The 15,913-nt window shown below is 36.3% G+C and overlaps 1 protein-coding gene across 1 annotated transcript in view; it reads right to left on the reverse strand.

The window, feature by feature from the left end:
• Positions 1-15,913, reverse strand: part of LOC143662403 (netrin receptor DCC-like) — a 528,746-nt gene that overhangs the window by 37,876 nt on the left and 474,957 nt on the right. Inside the window, exon 3 of the mRNA XM_077136091.1 lies at positions 1,506-1,790. Coding sequence (XP_076992206.1) covers positions 1,506-1,790 — 285 coding nt within the window. The remainder of the gene's footprint in view (positions 1-1,505; positions 1,791-15,913) is intronic.

Genomic DNA, 15,913 nt, shown 5'->3' on the forward strand with positions numbered 1-15,913 from the left:
CATTAAGGTAAGAAATACCCATATATGTCCAAAGTACACCATCATATTCTTAGCTTTTGCCAAATTTAAATATGAAAATTATCTTTTAAAAAATCTCCATACATTACAATGCAAAAGTGTTTTATAAAGGGAAAAATAAAGGTAAATGGTGATTTGATGATTATATCTCTGTGTCTTTCAAAACTTTCTATTTTAGATTTAATATTTAATAAATCAACTTTATTTCTTAAATCCACTGAAAAACAGACCCCTCAGTCATATTCTGATAGTCACACATGTCTGACTGACTCAACAGATGCATTAAGGAAATGTGAATATAAATATTTAAATTTGTTTCTTATGTAATGGATGCCTAAGTAAATGCTCCTATGCGGTAGGAACAAATGCTACATTCTCATCTTTCACTGCATGGTGGCAGAATGCAGTACTGTTGCTGGCAGTCATTGATACATTTAAATCAGTATTCTGGTGACTACCAGGAGAGAGAATATAAAAGAAGTTAGAAGAGGTCTTAGAGATCTCTTTATGTAATACCTGGAAACTTCCAATCAAACTACCAGTTTGCTCTACAGAACTGGAGCACTTGTGATAATTTCACATCCTTGGAGGGCAGAGACAGGAGACAACCTCAACATTTTGATAGGGAGTTTGTCACCATTTCCCAAATAAGTGTGGATATCTTTTTTGCAGCTCTCACAAGTGAGTCTAAGCCCCACAAGTGAGACTAAATAAGAAAGTAGATATTAGAGATAAAACACAAGAAAGCAGTTTTTGGAAGAGAAGAGATCCTAGAGAACATCTAGTCCTATCTGTCCATATTTAGGAGAGGAAAATGAACCTAGAGTCCTAGTGACTTTTCAGAGTAGAGAAAAGGAGATGAGAGATGGAGAAAAAGCAATTACCTTATGACAATATTAAGAACTCATTATAATGATTACTTAGATGTCTGTATTCACCCAGACTAATATGAGGCCAGGCTGTGTATTGGTCTTGGTCACTGCCATATCCCTAGTATTTAGCTCAATTCTTCATTAGAAGTGATTGAGTAAATAAGTGAACAAATGAAAATTCAATATTAACCTAGGGAAAATTCTTAACTTCACTAAGGTCACCTTTATCCTTTGAAACAGAGAAAATAACAATTATCTCTTGGATGACTGTCAGAGGAAGATTAAATATCGCATAAAAATCACTTCGAAATGGGCTTTGCACACCAAACAACACTCATTAAATATGAATAGTAAGAGTCAATGAATGAATGAAACCAAATGGAAGGAAAGGTGTCTGTGTTTTTAGAGACTTTAACTACAAGAGATGGAAAAATAAGAAAAGCTTTAGTCTGCCTTCATCTAATGCTTAAGCAAGGAGGAAATATATATACACACAATGAAAACCAATCACAATACAGAACACATCACAGTTATAAATTGTTTGTGAAAGGAAAATTGTGATTTGAACTATGCCAGAGAATTTCATTCTGAAGGGAATGAAAGGTATTGTAATACCTGATAAAATTCTGACTTCTGCTTCGTTTCCTGTTCTTGAGCTGGCTGGATTCCGGGCTAAGCATCGATAGATCCCGATGTCTCCTGGTTGAAGTCTGCTGATCTGCAATGCTCCAGAGGGCAAGACCACCACCCGGGAGTCACTCACACTTGGAGTCACATCTTGTTGGTTCTTCTGCCAGTGAATTGTTGGCATGGGCTCCCCAATGACTTCACACTTGAGTAGCACTGTATCTCCCATGAAGGCTGTGACAGATTCTGTCTGGGAGAGGAACCTCAGGGGTCCTGGAGGAAAAAAACAAAGAAGCAAAAGGTAAATCTTTCAGATAGGCATAAAAATCACCAGTAAAATCAACCACACCTTCTATTTTTGTTGGAGATTATATTTTATAAAGTATTTTTAAAATCTCATCACCTTTGATCTTTACATTTTACCACATTTGTGGTGTCTGGCAATAAGGTAGATTCTATGGTTGAAATATGATAATGATGGTGCTATCCATCTCTAGAAACTTACTTATTTGTAATTGTCTGTTAAGTTAACATAATCCTGTAAAATAAACAGAACAGACAAGATCATCCTCATTTTATAGATATGGAGAGTGAAGCTGAGAGAAGTAGAATTCCATATACATGGTTGCATAGCTATTATGGGGCAATCTGCAAATGGGACGTGGTTCTTCTGAATTCTGACCCTATTATCTTTCTATTACCTGGCTTCGAACAAGCACCTATGAGGCCAGGGGATTTCATGAAGGACTGGGGTATAACCTAAAGCGATTTCCAGAAAGATGGATTATGTCAACCACCAAAGATAGTAACAGAGGGCAATCTTTTAGGGTAAAGGTAAAAATGTCCATTAGTGTTTGCCAGGTACGATTATGTTACAGTGAGTTTGAACTAGAATAATTTCTATCCTGGCTGTGCCACCCACTAAGTATGATTCCTTTGGTAACTTTTTTCATTTCTTTGATCCATAAAGAGAGTTAGTAGTTAGCTAACTCACAAAACCACTATGATGTTCAAATGGAACAACATGTGATAGTTTTCTGTTAGTATGTACTATTAAATAAATGTAGGGAAAAAAGAAAAGAAAGAACTGGCAATCAATAAGCATAAGAAGCACAGTAAGAGAGAAGCCCCTTCCATCATGATGGTTACCTTGGAAGTTTGATCCTTGCCTCCTGAACCCCTTTTACTGAACAAAGGGACATTGTGCTTTGACCATGAAAATCTTTTTTGCTTATGTACGATTATAAATTTAAAAAATTTATATGTATTGTATTATTGTTGGTATATTCTTGACACTTATTTTCTACAGTTAATTTAATCAAATAATTTAAACTCCTTGATTTATGTTCTAGTCACACAGTTATTTTTCAATATTTCTATAGTCATTTTAATTTTCCCGGAATTGTTTTCATTGAATGGAAAGTTCACAATAAAATTTGATTGATTCATTAATTTGAATCAAATTTTATTGAGTATAGTGAATGTTACTGTCATTTTTGTTTTATAGATTTTTTTCATTAAATTAAATTATCCTTGGTCTAGGTTTAGATTTTTTTAAGAAGTTTTGATTTTTTCATCAATGTTTAGACAATGACAAATACTACTATGTTTAGTTATAACTATTGTTAGTTTATTTTGGCTCTACTAATTTGTTACAAACCTAATTTTCCCTACAATTTGATAAAAATTTTGCTAGGTCAAAAGTAAAATGGTTGACAAAACACTGGTGTCAATTTGTTAAAACGTCATAGTTTTATAAGGAAGACACTCCAGAAAGGTTGTAGAGAAGACTCCTTCCTTTGGTAAGAGAGAACATTTCAGGAACTTTTCAGAGTCTAGAGTCTTTGAGTGGACCACAAAATAACTGAATCCATGAAATAGGAAATTACACCAACACTGAGTATGGGAGATTTATAAACTGCCAAAGGCTACCACACATTATAGCTATGCCCACATGAACTAACCCACAAACCTTGAGATTCAATTTTGATGTTGTTCTTTAGTAAAATGATTAATGTTAGACCATGCCTAAACCTTAATATTGATGGAAATATTAATTTATTGATTGACATGAATCCTGCACAGACAGGTAATCTATTCAAAATAATCTACATTAAACTACTAATTGGTTTGGTATGGATTTGAAGCATGCACTTGAACACAGAACCCTTTGAAAATATCTGACACAAGGTGAAACCACAGCTAGTAGTAAGGCATTATTTTTCAATCAAATTTCTGACTTTTTTATTTAAGAACTTTCTTCTTAAATGTTATCACAAATATTCAATTTTTTAATTAGTAAAATAAAGTCAGGATTAATTATCCCCCAACAAGATATCTATTTTATTTGATATAGGGAAGATTAAAATATTTTTGGTCAGTTTATAAACCATCTAGGATACATATTTGGACAGAATTTTATATATTTACTTTATATCTGAATGCTTGTCATATTCAAAAAAATTATTTGTAAGTGATTCTAGAGAAGGAATAAGATATATGATTCAATAAATATATATGAATCAATAAAATATATGATTCAAATTGATACTCAACCCTTCGTTACCTTAATGAACTTCATCTAACTGGAAGAATCTCATGTGCCTTGAGATTGTATATTAATATAAGTAAACTTACTAGAATTGTCTACCATTTCACATGTTGATTTAGCTTGTACTCTATGTTGAGCTCAGATCTTAAAACATTTCTTCATCATAAAATTTTTGACACAGAGTAAAAAATGCATCCTATTTAGAATTTAGTAATATAATGTTTGGAAATTTCAAGTTATTGATTATTTGGCATAGTGGGAAATTATCAACATGATTTTCAGCTTTTCCCTTTGTCTCTACAAAGGAAGCCCTACATATCAAAAAGCAATTCTAGGTTTACAAAGTTCTATATGACTTGAATTAATGCTCTCAGCCAATATTGTACTGAATTTTAGCTCTTACACATCATGGTGGTGTAACCAACCAGCAACAGTTTTAAAGACGAAGTAGTTATAGGCTATCAACTTAAATGCTACATTTTCAAGGCATGTGTATGAGCACCTAATAATGAACACTAAACTCACTGTAACACATAAGAATGAAATACAGTATTTCACAAGAGTCATTTAATTCTTTAATGCAATACAAATGATTTCTGTACTTCATTCATAGAGCAATACAGTTATAATTTTAAATAGATTCTCGTGAAAAATAGTTACCTGCTCAGCAAGAACATATTCATGAAAGAGCCTCGTTCAAACTCATTACATCACATCAAGTCCATTGCAATCATATCATAAATGGTCTTCCGGTCGCTACTTTTTTCTTGCCCCACTCAGTCCAAGCATAGTCAAAAGATCACTGTTCCTAAGTCACCAAAAGTGGTTCACTTTTGAACTTGGGCTTCAAAAAAAAATTCTGGTATTGTAAGGGTAAATACAAATAGAAAGGAAATACAAAAAGGGAAAAAACAGTTTTCTGCCTGCTGCAAAAAGGGAAACTTCACCACCCCTTTCTATAGAGCATTTCCTTTAGAAAATTTTCTTTCTTTTTTCTCTCTTTGAGGTGTATATAAATCATCCATAAGCTAAATAAGGTTTTTACCAGCTCTACAAACCAGGAATGTCCTTCTCAAGGAATTTAAGATCAATAAACCTGACAAATACTGTTGAGTCCTATTGCTTAAAGACTAGTTATCATTTAACTTAGAACAGGTATTAATCAGCTGTCTGCTTGGCTATATAAAAGGCTGAGATTTCTTTCTATCTCTGCAATCTCCTTAGCAGATTGCCTGTGGTACATATTACATTCTGGTTTCATGCTTATTCTGTTATGAAACATTTTTTTCTCTTCTACTTTTGTGGACAGGTTTTCTGGGCTATCAGGAGATTTTATTTTTAGTCCTCCCCACCACACACACACACAGTATAATCTTATACCCCAAATGCAAGCCAAAGAGTTTTTGTTTAAAAGTACCAGGAATGGCCCTGGGATGAGTCTAGTTCTGGGACCCTGGGATCCACATTGCCTTATGACCAAAATGAGAGAAAGAAGTATAAAAAAATAAGGTATCAATAGCTAAGAGAAATCAAATAGAGTCAGAATGCTATTCTGGAGTCTACTCTCATGCAATTTATAGTTAGATAGTGCTAATTGTCATGATTTGCTAAACCCCAACAAATATCGCTCCTGTTAACTCTTAAGAACACCTAGGATGAAATGAGACTCTATAAAAGTTACATGCACTAAGTTTGCTTTCCTGGAACCTATAATTCCCAGAGGGTTCCTAGGTTCATATAAATCCTGAAACCCAGAGATATCAGCCTCTCCAAGATTACCAACTAATTGCATCCCCTATCCTTTAGTGTCCACACCCCTTCTCAAAATGAAAAAGTCAGAACAAGCATTGCCTAAAGATCCCTATAGACTTGGAGAAGGACCAAAGGAGAAGCAGGAGGCATAACAGAGAAAATAAGATTTAACAAATGAGCATGACTGCTGAATTACTATATTGATATTTCTTCTAGCCTCCAGTGTTTTGGAGCAGCTAGAAGGAAAAATCCAAAATAGTAGAGTTGTAACCCATAATAACTAAAATCTGTCCTGTAACTACGTGTTGAATTGTACTTTGAAATTTTTTGCTTTTTCTTTTCTTCATTTAGATGTTATATTTCATAATAAAAAACGTTAAAAAAAATACACAGGCATGGAACCCAATGTGTCTTCTAGGCTACCCTTTAACAACTCCTGCAAACAAATTCTTTGAGCTATTGAATTGTCTATGCTCTAAACATCCCATTCCTTTTGATTATATTTCTCCTCTCTAAAGAGGAAGAGTCTCTCCCCCAACCATAGTCAGCCTTAAGGTACTGAGTCAAATCCCCCTTTTCCCTGGACTTCCTTACTGGCAATCATCTCTCAACCATTCAAAATATTTATAGGTTCATAACTTACAGATTTATAGCTTAGACAATTTTGTAAACTAAAGCATGGAAAGTGTTTGTGCTTACGTGTCTGGTCATTCTGTAATTTATGTCCACAGACTATCTCAAATATCTGCTGAAAGAAAAATACATTATGTCCTAAGGCCCTATGCAACTCTAAAGGTTTAAAGAGAATATGGCAAACATCTGAATTTTGATAACTGTGTTTGAGTTCTGCCTGTGTCATTTTCTAACATACTCTGTGGTAGTTTGGTTTGGTGACTAAGAATATACCATCATACCAGATTCCCTGGGGTCAACTCTCCACTTCCCCATTTCCCAGCTGGATGACTCTGGGCCAGGTCTCAGTATTAGCATTTACACTATCCTAAGCCTTTATAAAATTAACTCTTATCATCTACACAATATCCCATGAAGTATCATTATTGTCTCAATATAACAGATGAAACTGGCATGAGAACAAATGTTCAAAGTTTAAATTATTTTATTATTATTTTAAAAAATTAATGCTGAATTATTATACCTCTTGAAATACTTTATTTCCCTGACTTGAGTATAATGCCTCAAGATGCATTATTTTTAACTTCCAATACCCAACACCCCTACACCAATCCCCCATCTCTAAGTAGCTGCACTGTACGGAGTACACTTGGTTGTTTAATTAGTACAGTCTGCCCTAAATGGAATTCTTACAAGCAAACTTCATCTTGAAGCAGTGCACTATTAAAAACAGCACCAAAATCTATCTCTAGTGATTCCATGGAAAGCTTTTACTGTTAGCAATGGGGAGAGGCTGACCCATCCTGCTTCCAAGAATTAACTGAAGACAGAGTTCCTACCTTCCACCTACCCTGGAACAGAATGCAATGGTGACTTTCAACTAGAATTAGTTGAAGTGTCTCACACCAGCCAACCTATGGGGTTAGACATTATCTGTGCCTCATGGATTAGCAAAGGCCAGTTCTGTTGCTGAGGGATCAGTTCAGGAACTATAAAAGGAAAAAGCATTTGGATTTCCATATGTCACATACAATGGCAGCTCCTTTTTATCTACTGTCTTAGAAATAATAAACACAGACACTTTTAAACCAAATTTTATAAGTGACCAAGACACAGTAAAAGTGCCTGGGCTTCAGCATCAGAAATTTTATGGATGTCAACAATCTTAATTATAGTAGCATAGTAAACATTATGTGCTATTAGCAAGAGAAAGCCATTATGAGAGCACCATGGAGAAATAAGTCTCCTCCTGTTATTTTGATCTCTGTAAAGGATCTTTCCATTATTCTCTAATGCTAAATTTTAACATTAAAGTAACTCATTAAATGTGGATTTTTATATGCTAATTTGTTAGATGTTGTTCAAGGCCTGTTAAACAGCCATAACCCCAACTATTTTCTAGAATATTTATTAACTGCCCATGCAATAAGGAGTGAAAGTTTCTTTTTTTTTTTAGCTTTACAATAAAATACAGTGCTTGAATAGCTGAGCTTTCATAGTGTCCACATAGTATCAGAGTTCTCACTTCATCATAGAGACCTCCCCCAAGCTCAGATGTGTCTTCTGTGCAGCACATACTTCAACTGAGGCTAATTAACAGTAGAATTCATTTAATAACCATCTTCCCCACTAACCTGTAAGTTCCACACAGACAGGATACTAGCTAGGTCTATTTCGTTCTGTGCAGTAAGCACTTTAGCACAGTGCATGATATATGCTATCAATATTTGTTGAATAAAAAAATATCTGATACTCTAAGAACAAATAGTCAGTTTAGGCAAATATCCTGGGTGATAAACCTTGGGAAATTTAGGTAGCATAGCAATGACTAGGGAGATCTAGAGGGCTAGAGGGAGAAAGAGGTGATTTCTTTGGTGAAAGAAGGAAAAAAGAAAAGCTAAGGCTAATCAACATGCAAGAAGTCAACCCACAAATACTTCCATTTGAAAAGAGATTGTGTGGTGGTAGAAAGAGGCTATGCCTAATGCATCCCTGAGCATTTTATCTAAGCACCGTAAGTTTAAATTGTGAACCAGTGATATGCATTTTGAATGGGATTTCCTCCATCCTGTCTTCAAATTACTGTCCCCAAGAACAAAGATATCAGAGGCCTCAGGACTGACCCCATTCCAGCTGGGATAGTCTGGGTATTGGCTGCAGCCATCAATCACACCCAGGCCAATACATATTTCCTCAGAAGCCAGGCATAACCAAAATATTTCCTGTCACCAGGACAGTTGAAATGTTAATAGCCAAAGCAGCAAACATTTTTCATTTGGGCTTTTCCTTTGTGATGCTAAAAAATGGGGTAAAAAAATCACCATGGCAATGAATGAAAAGCTGCTAAATCTGCAGGGACATCAAAAGTGTTAGGCTCTTGAAATTAAAACAATAAGGACTATAGTCTCAATACTCTCTCCCTGCCCTTCCACCCATGCATATCTAGACCTAACAAACTAAGAGAAATCCTTCCATCTGATTGACAATCTGAGCATTTGAAATATCTTTAGACATTTACCCCAATCATTTCATTCTAACCTTTTTTGGTTTTTAAGCCAAAGTAGAAATAAAGCATTTTATAGTCCAGGTTCATGCCAAGACTCCCCACCTTTGAAGGGCCTATTCTCGACCCACACTTTCTCAGACTGAGCTAGTCCTTCTTTTACATTCTAATCTGAAAATGACATCTTCTTCTGATTTGCCTTCTAGCCCCATTGGCAAAATATCAGGATCCTCATCTCCTCCTATGGAAAGTCTAATCGTCAAGTAATTAAAGCTCATTTAACAAGGAGGGATTTAGCAATTGGGGGACAGATCTTGGGGTTGAAAACATGTCTTTCTTTTAAATATTTAGCAATGCAGTAGTATATGCCAGGGCCAGAGGAGAGCTGCTGCAAATGCTTTTTTTGCTTCAAATCAAAGCCTGAAGTCTACTTCCCCTCAAAGCCAAATGCTGTTTGTCTACTTCCCTTCAAAGCCAGACCTAGTTTGCTCCTTTATATGTCTCAAATTAGCTGAAGGGCAGAGAAGAAAGACAGTACAAAGAAAGGGTCTCCTGATTTAGTCCTTTTCAGTAGCCAGAAGACCAATAACAGGTCAATAAATGATTCATGGAATTTGTTACAAGCCTATTTCTCCCTGTGTGTCCCTTTACAAGTTATCATTTTCCTTCTTTAATTTATTTTGTTCCAGTTCATTGCTTTGACTTTTAAATTCTCATGGGCAAAATTACAGACTCCTAGGTGGTTGGTTCAAATGTGTATATTGCAAAGCTAGTCTAGAAAGTGTGCCTGGTGGGTGCTAGCCACAGTCACCCAGGGTGTGATCTTATAAAAAATATCCATGTGGCTAAATGATTGAATCTCAGGAGGATGATCTAGGAGAAAAAATAAAAACTGGAAAGGAGACAGGGTAGGCAAATGCCCAAGTGCACAGTCAGCTTGTCTCTGCAACTCTGCAGGTTTAACAGCACATAACGAACTTATCTCTTGGGACAAAAATAACCAAGGAGAAATGTCATCTAATAAGGCTCTCTTAGAATCGTGTTCAGGGTTGTGCAATATAATGTGCTCTGAAGGGCTGCAAGTATCACATCTGGAAGCAATATATTAGACCTTGAACTAAGTGACAGTTTTGGGAATCTTATAGTCTATGGGTGACCAAGAACCAGTTTGAATGCTGGTCTATCCAATCTAACCTTGTAGCCTTGCTAGATCTTAAAATCCATGGAGTAATTCAAGATTACTTCCTTGGCCTCTGGTAACATTTATGATGTCTTCATAAAAAATCACATATTTTAAAAAGGCACACCATTGGATTGACCATCAAATCCAGAGCTGGATTTCAGGCCCCATCCAACACTCTGCTAGAGGCATTTTTCTAACATAAACTACATTAGTGAATTAAAGGGACCCACTCCTCTTGATTTAATTATCAATAATCATTTATTAAGTCCGACTGGGTCATCAATTGCAAGAGATAACAAGAGAAACAAGCACAAGTTGGCTTGGCTCATCCATGTCTTTTGTTAACTTCAGGGTCAGTAAAGACAGATTTGGGGAGCATGTTTTCTAGGTAGCACTTTAATAACTTTTCCTTCATCTATTTTCACTATTATGTAATACATATTTTCTGGCATAAGTTTAAATAAGCATGAGAGCTTTACCATCACTTTCTCAAATTCACATGGTAGCAGAGCACTAACTATCTTCCATAGCCAATAGCTGCCAGGGAAGATCCTCTCCTGTTTGTAAGTCCTTATTAAAATTGATGTTTAACTCTCTGCCTAGCCTGATCTTTGATCTTCTGGCTGCCCCAGCCCAAACCTTTCAAGAGCTGGGTTGGAACAGTTGACAAGCCAGCCAGGAGACCAAGGAGCCACTAGGAAGGAAGAATCTGTGAGGAAAATCCCAAGTTGTCCTCTATTATCCAAGTGGGGAGGGGTAGCTGCGCTCCCAGATGAATGGGAACTTCCACAAGAGTATGGGAATACCCTGAAAACTCCGGTGGAGTTGCTAGTTGTTTTACAACAGATAGCAGGACAACTAAGTTTAAGTAAGAAGGAGCCTGCCAAACAGCAGCAACCATAGCATGACCCCTGTTGGGGGCCTTGCAAATGGCTATGAAGGCAGAACAAGTGGCTAAAGTCACTGCTCGCTCATCTGCACCCAAGTTTAGAAGAAGTTTGGGAAACAGAGAATAAAGTAACATCACCTTTGTATGCAGCCTTTCAAAGGTTACCTCTTTACTACAAGAAATTAGCACTCAATTATGTCACTGTCACTTTGTTTTTAATTTAACTAATTTAGTATTCCTTACATAAGTCCTGCCAACCTACTTTTGCCTTAACTTGGGAAAGAGAACAAAGGACTTTCACTTGCTCTCACAAGGCTATTTACATAGCCCAACCATCTGCCACAGCCACATGGCAAAGGATTTGGCTAAGTAGAAAAGCCTATTTCACTATATTTCTGATGTCACAGTAACCAGTAACTCACTTTCAGAAATAAAAGAAGCCTCAGGCTCATTGTTATCTCACCTTGAGAGTCAGGGATGGGCAATTAATGGTGACAAACTGCAACACCTTGACAGCCCTTCAAATTCTTAAGCATTGTATGGTTGGCTAAGACAAAAATTATTCTTTCTGTGATAATTGTTAAGACAGGATGTTTTCCTATGCAGCACACACCAAAACAACTAATGGCTTTCTTGGGGTTGTTGGGGTATTGGAAACTCTGTGTTCCTCATTTTGCCCAAATGTTAAAAACTCTGTATGTGCTAATTACTAAAGGTCATACTTGGAAATGGGAGGACCTCCGGCAGGCTGCTTTTAAAAGACAAACAGGGCAATAACAATAACACAACAAGCACGAGGGGGCATATATCCAGAGCCACCCTGTGAATTGGATGTAGCCAGCACAGATATTGGCTCTGGGTGGGGTTTGTGGCACAGACAACATTCTAAACAAATGCACCTTGGTTTTCGGCCACAATTATACAAAGGTGCAGGCTGCCACATCAGATGGGACATATCAGCCAGGCACAAATCCCAGTGACCCCGTGGCAAGTGGACCACATAAGTCCCTTTCCACTCTCAGAGGGAACAAGGTATGCTTTTACTTCCATGAACATGGCTACAGGACTGTTAGCTTTTCTGTGGGGAAGACAAACCGGAGGGCTACCAACAGATGTTTGGAGAAAGTGTGCAATCTTTATGAAGTGACTATACAGATAAACAGTGATTGGGGGACCCCTTTCACTGGGCAGATAGCACAATCCTAGGCCATGGATCAGAGCATCTTGTGGCATTCCATCTGCCTTACAATGCCACAGGTGTAGGCCTTATTGAAAGAATGAATGGTGGCTAAAGGAATAGCTTAAAGATGCTAAGAGGTCCTTGCAACAGTGGACTAAAAAACTCTAGATCCTTAACCAGCTTGAATACAATGCTGCAGCCCCAACTCCCGTTGAATTTCAAGTGGCAGGACCAATGCAGACTCTGAGAATACAAATTAAAGGACCAGCTGCTTTCCAGCCTAAAATGGGAAATAATAATAATTCATTGTTGCCTATGCTTCAGACATACAAACAAGATCAAATGAGGTCCTTTAGACTTAGCACTGGTCGGGAATCTTAAGCCCATCAGGAATAGGAGTCACCTAAAATATTACAAAAGTTATGTTTATACACAAAAAAATCCATTAAATTTTTTATCCCTAGTCCAGGACCTCCTATTCCCACAGCAACCTTATGTATAATTATGTAAACCTTCTTATACCTTAGACTAATGATTAAGGTCATGGTAGAGGACTCAAAATTTTCATGGGGTAAATATTTGGTATTTAAAATCTCGTCATAATATTCTTCTGTCTGATCCTTGTTGTCAGCCCATGGAACGCTCACATGTATAATGTTAGATCCAGGAATTGCCCCTTATTGCTCCCCCAAAACATATTTCCCTTCACCCATATTGTCCTAGTAAACACCTTTCTACAATGGGCTTCAACAGTAACTAATACCCATAATGGAACAACCCAATGTTGGGTTTTCACAGACTTGCCATCTTCAATCTCTACTTGCCTCCCTTAGACTGTGACCCCTGCAAACTAGACTGTGTACAATACCCTACTGCCTTGCAGAATTCAACACATTGAACAATCTGTAAATGCATGTTCTCATTTACAGAATGCTGTATGTGGGGACAACCCTAAGTCTCCACTAACTTATATAATTCCCTTTCTTGATCAAGCAGCATCTTTTCGTGGAGTTATTATCTCTGTGTGGGGGAACTCCAAGTGTTCTGTTGTTTCATATACCATCTGTCCTATGGTCAACATACTCTGCTGTGTGGGGGCTGCATGGGGGTGGATTTGGGAGATTCAGGGCCGGGATTTCCCTCCATATTGCAAGCAGGTCATTTCAAGTAGCCAACTACATGACAAGGAAAGACATTAAAAGTCATTAAACCTCCTCAGTGGAGAAAAGCTGTTCAAATGATGGTATAAACATGGCATTGAAACTCCCCTCCCTTGGTCATTGTTGATAACAAACCTGTGTCATGAGACCCTTCTCATACCCTTGTCCTAAACCCTCATAAGCCTTTGCATTCCACTGCCCCCTTTGCGTTCCACTAACCTTCATTCTCCACAGCTGGCTGCCATCGTAGGAAATCCTCTCCTACTTATAAATCCCAATTAAAAATCATGTCTGACTTTAAAAAAAAAAAAAAAACCCACTGGGTATTTTCTTCCTGAATATTTGTCCTTCATAAAATTTAATTAAGTTATGTTGAATATCAATGCCATTATTCTATGTGAAAATTAGAATGGAATCTTACTTACAGAAGTTGACAGCAACCCCCATCTAAAGGTAATCACCTTTCATCTTTGCTCTGGTCATATATTTGATGATGAAACCAGTCCTTTATAAATGTACATACATACATATAATAAATATGAAAACTCATATTTATCAAATACATTAATTAGGGGTCATTTGTTCATTTGTTTTACTTTGCCATAAGATTTGCTATAGGAATTATTTAAATGATGAATTTCTAATATTAAAAAAATGTGCATTAGGGCAGGCCATGGTGGTTTAGCAGGCAGAGTTCTTGCCTGCCATGCCAGAGACCCAGGTTGGATTTCTGGTACCTGCCCATGTAATAATAATAATAATAATAATAATAATAATGTGCATAATAATAAAAAAGAAAACATAAACAAATGATATAGCACTTTAGGCTATCAAAGTAGCAAAGATTTTTCAATAATAATTAACAAATATGAATTAGTACAATACTTTTGAAAAATGATTTGGCAATATGTATCATAATATGTTTACCCACTAATTCTACTTGTAGTAATCTATCCATAAATACATGAACAGAAAATAATGTATACAAAATTTTTTAGTACTATTTAATGTAATGAAACATAGAAAATAGGTAACTACAAAAAATGGTGACTGGTTAAAGAAATTTTGATAGACCCACTGTTCAGGACATTCTACCACCAAAGAAAATTATACTAATGAACATTTTTAAAAGTAGAGGAAAATGTTTTTTTGTAATTTTTCTAAAACAAACATTTTTTAAAAACACAAAACAAAACTTTCCTAATGATTTTAACACTCTATTCATTGCAAATTACATGTAACTACTCACAAACACACTGATTTCATGAAGAAACTTTATCTCCACAGGTTTTAACAATAATGTTACTTTCATTCACTATTCTGCAGATAAAATTCATAACACAAAAATTTGAAATGGGTTCATAATCGGTAGTAATGAATAAATGAATAGAATTCATGCTCAGCTTTGCGTCAAGCTTAAATCTCATTATGCATGTCTAAAGAATGGTCATAAAACTCATGAAAGGTGAGTATGAATGCTGCTGATATTTCCTAGGCTTATTTGAAAATTGTAGTAAACTCAAAGCAGGCAAATCATCCACAAAGGGGAGAAAGTAACCCTTAAATTTGGCATGAAATTTTACTTTGCACCATGTCACTGTTACCATCCATCCCTAACTTATCTCAGTTCTCCTAATAACCTTGCCACATGCACTTACCAACGCTGATTATGCTACCTCAAGGAAATTTCCACATCATTCATTCAGTCAGTCACTATTTTTTTTGGCATCTAATGTGCTGTGTATCATCCCAGCACTTGTAGAATACAATGATGAACACTACCATTTACTTCCCTCAGCACTCATACTCCGTAGGAAAGACAAATATATAAGAACAATGAAATAGGATATGCGTATCATATTATGGGAGCAAAGATGGAATAATCTTAATGATGCCTGTTGGGAAGGGAATAATCAGGAAATGTTTCCAGGAATGGTGGAAGGGGAGCTGGGTCTTGAATAATAAATGGGCATTCACTAGGCATACTAGATCCAAAGGAGATACTAGACTGAGGAATAACATGTACACAAATAGTAAAACCAAAGTCTAAAATGTTTTTTGAAGAAAGTAAATGATTCAGAAAGTGATGGGCAAACACTGATGGATCTCCAAAACTATATTTTTCTACTGCATAAGAGAGCCTGTGATTCACAAAGCTTTATAATGTTCTTTAATTTTAATATAGGTCATGTGTGTCAGTTTTAGCCACACAACTACTATAAGCTCCATGACAACACATCTATGACTCTTAATTCTCTGTATTACTCCCCAGGTACATAGTAGCACTCAATTAGTATTCACTAATCTCCATATTAATGAGCAAATAATTAGTAACATAAGGTTGTACTTCTTATGTTATGTTAACATGTTATGTTATTGTGGTAATTTAGAGTCTGTACATTCCCCAGAAAAGGTCATGTTCTTTTTGTCCATCCCTATATTGGGTGCAGATCTTTTGTGCCTGGGACCGTCTGAATTGAGGAGTTGCTCCAGGGTGGGTCTTACTCCTTTTACTGTAGTTCTTTATAAGAGATGAAATGAAGAA

The sequence above is a fragment of the Tamandua tetradactyla genome, chromosome 18 (assembly GCF_023851605.1).
Source record: "Tamandua tetradactyla isolate mTamTet1 chromosome 18, mTamTet1.pri, whole genome shotgun sequence".
Taxonomy (NCBI): Eukaryota; Metazoa; Chordata; class Mammalia; order Pilosa; family Myrmecophagidae; genus Tamandua; species Tamandua tetradactyla.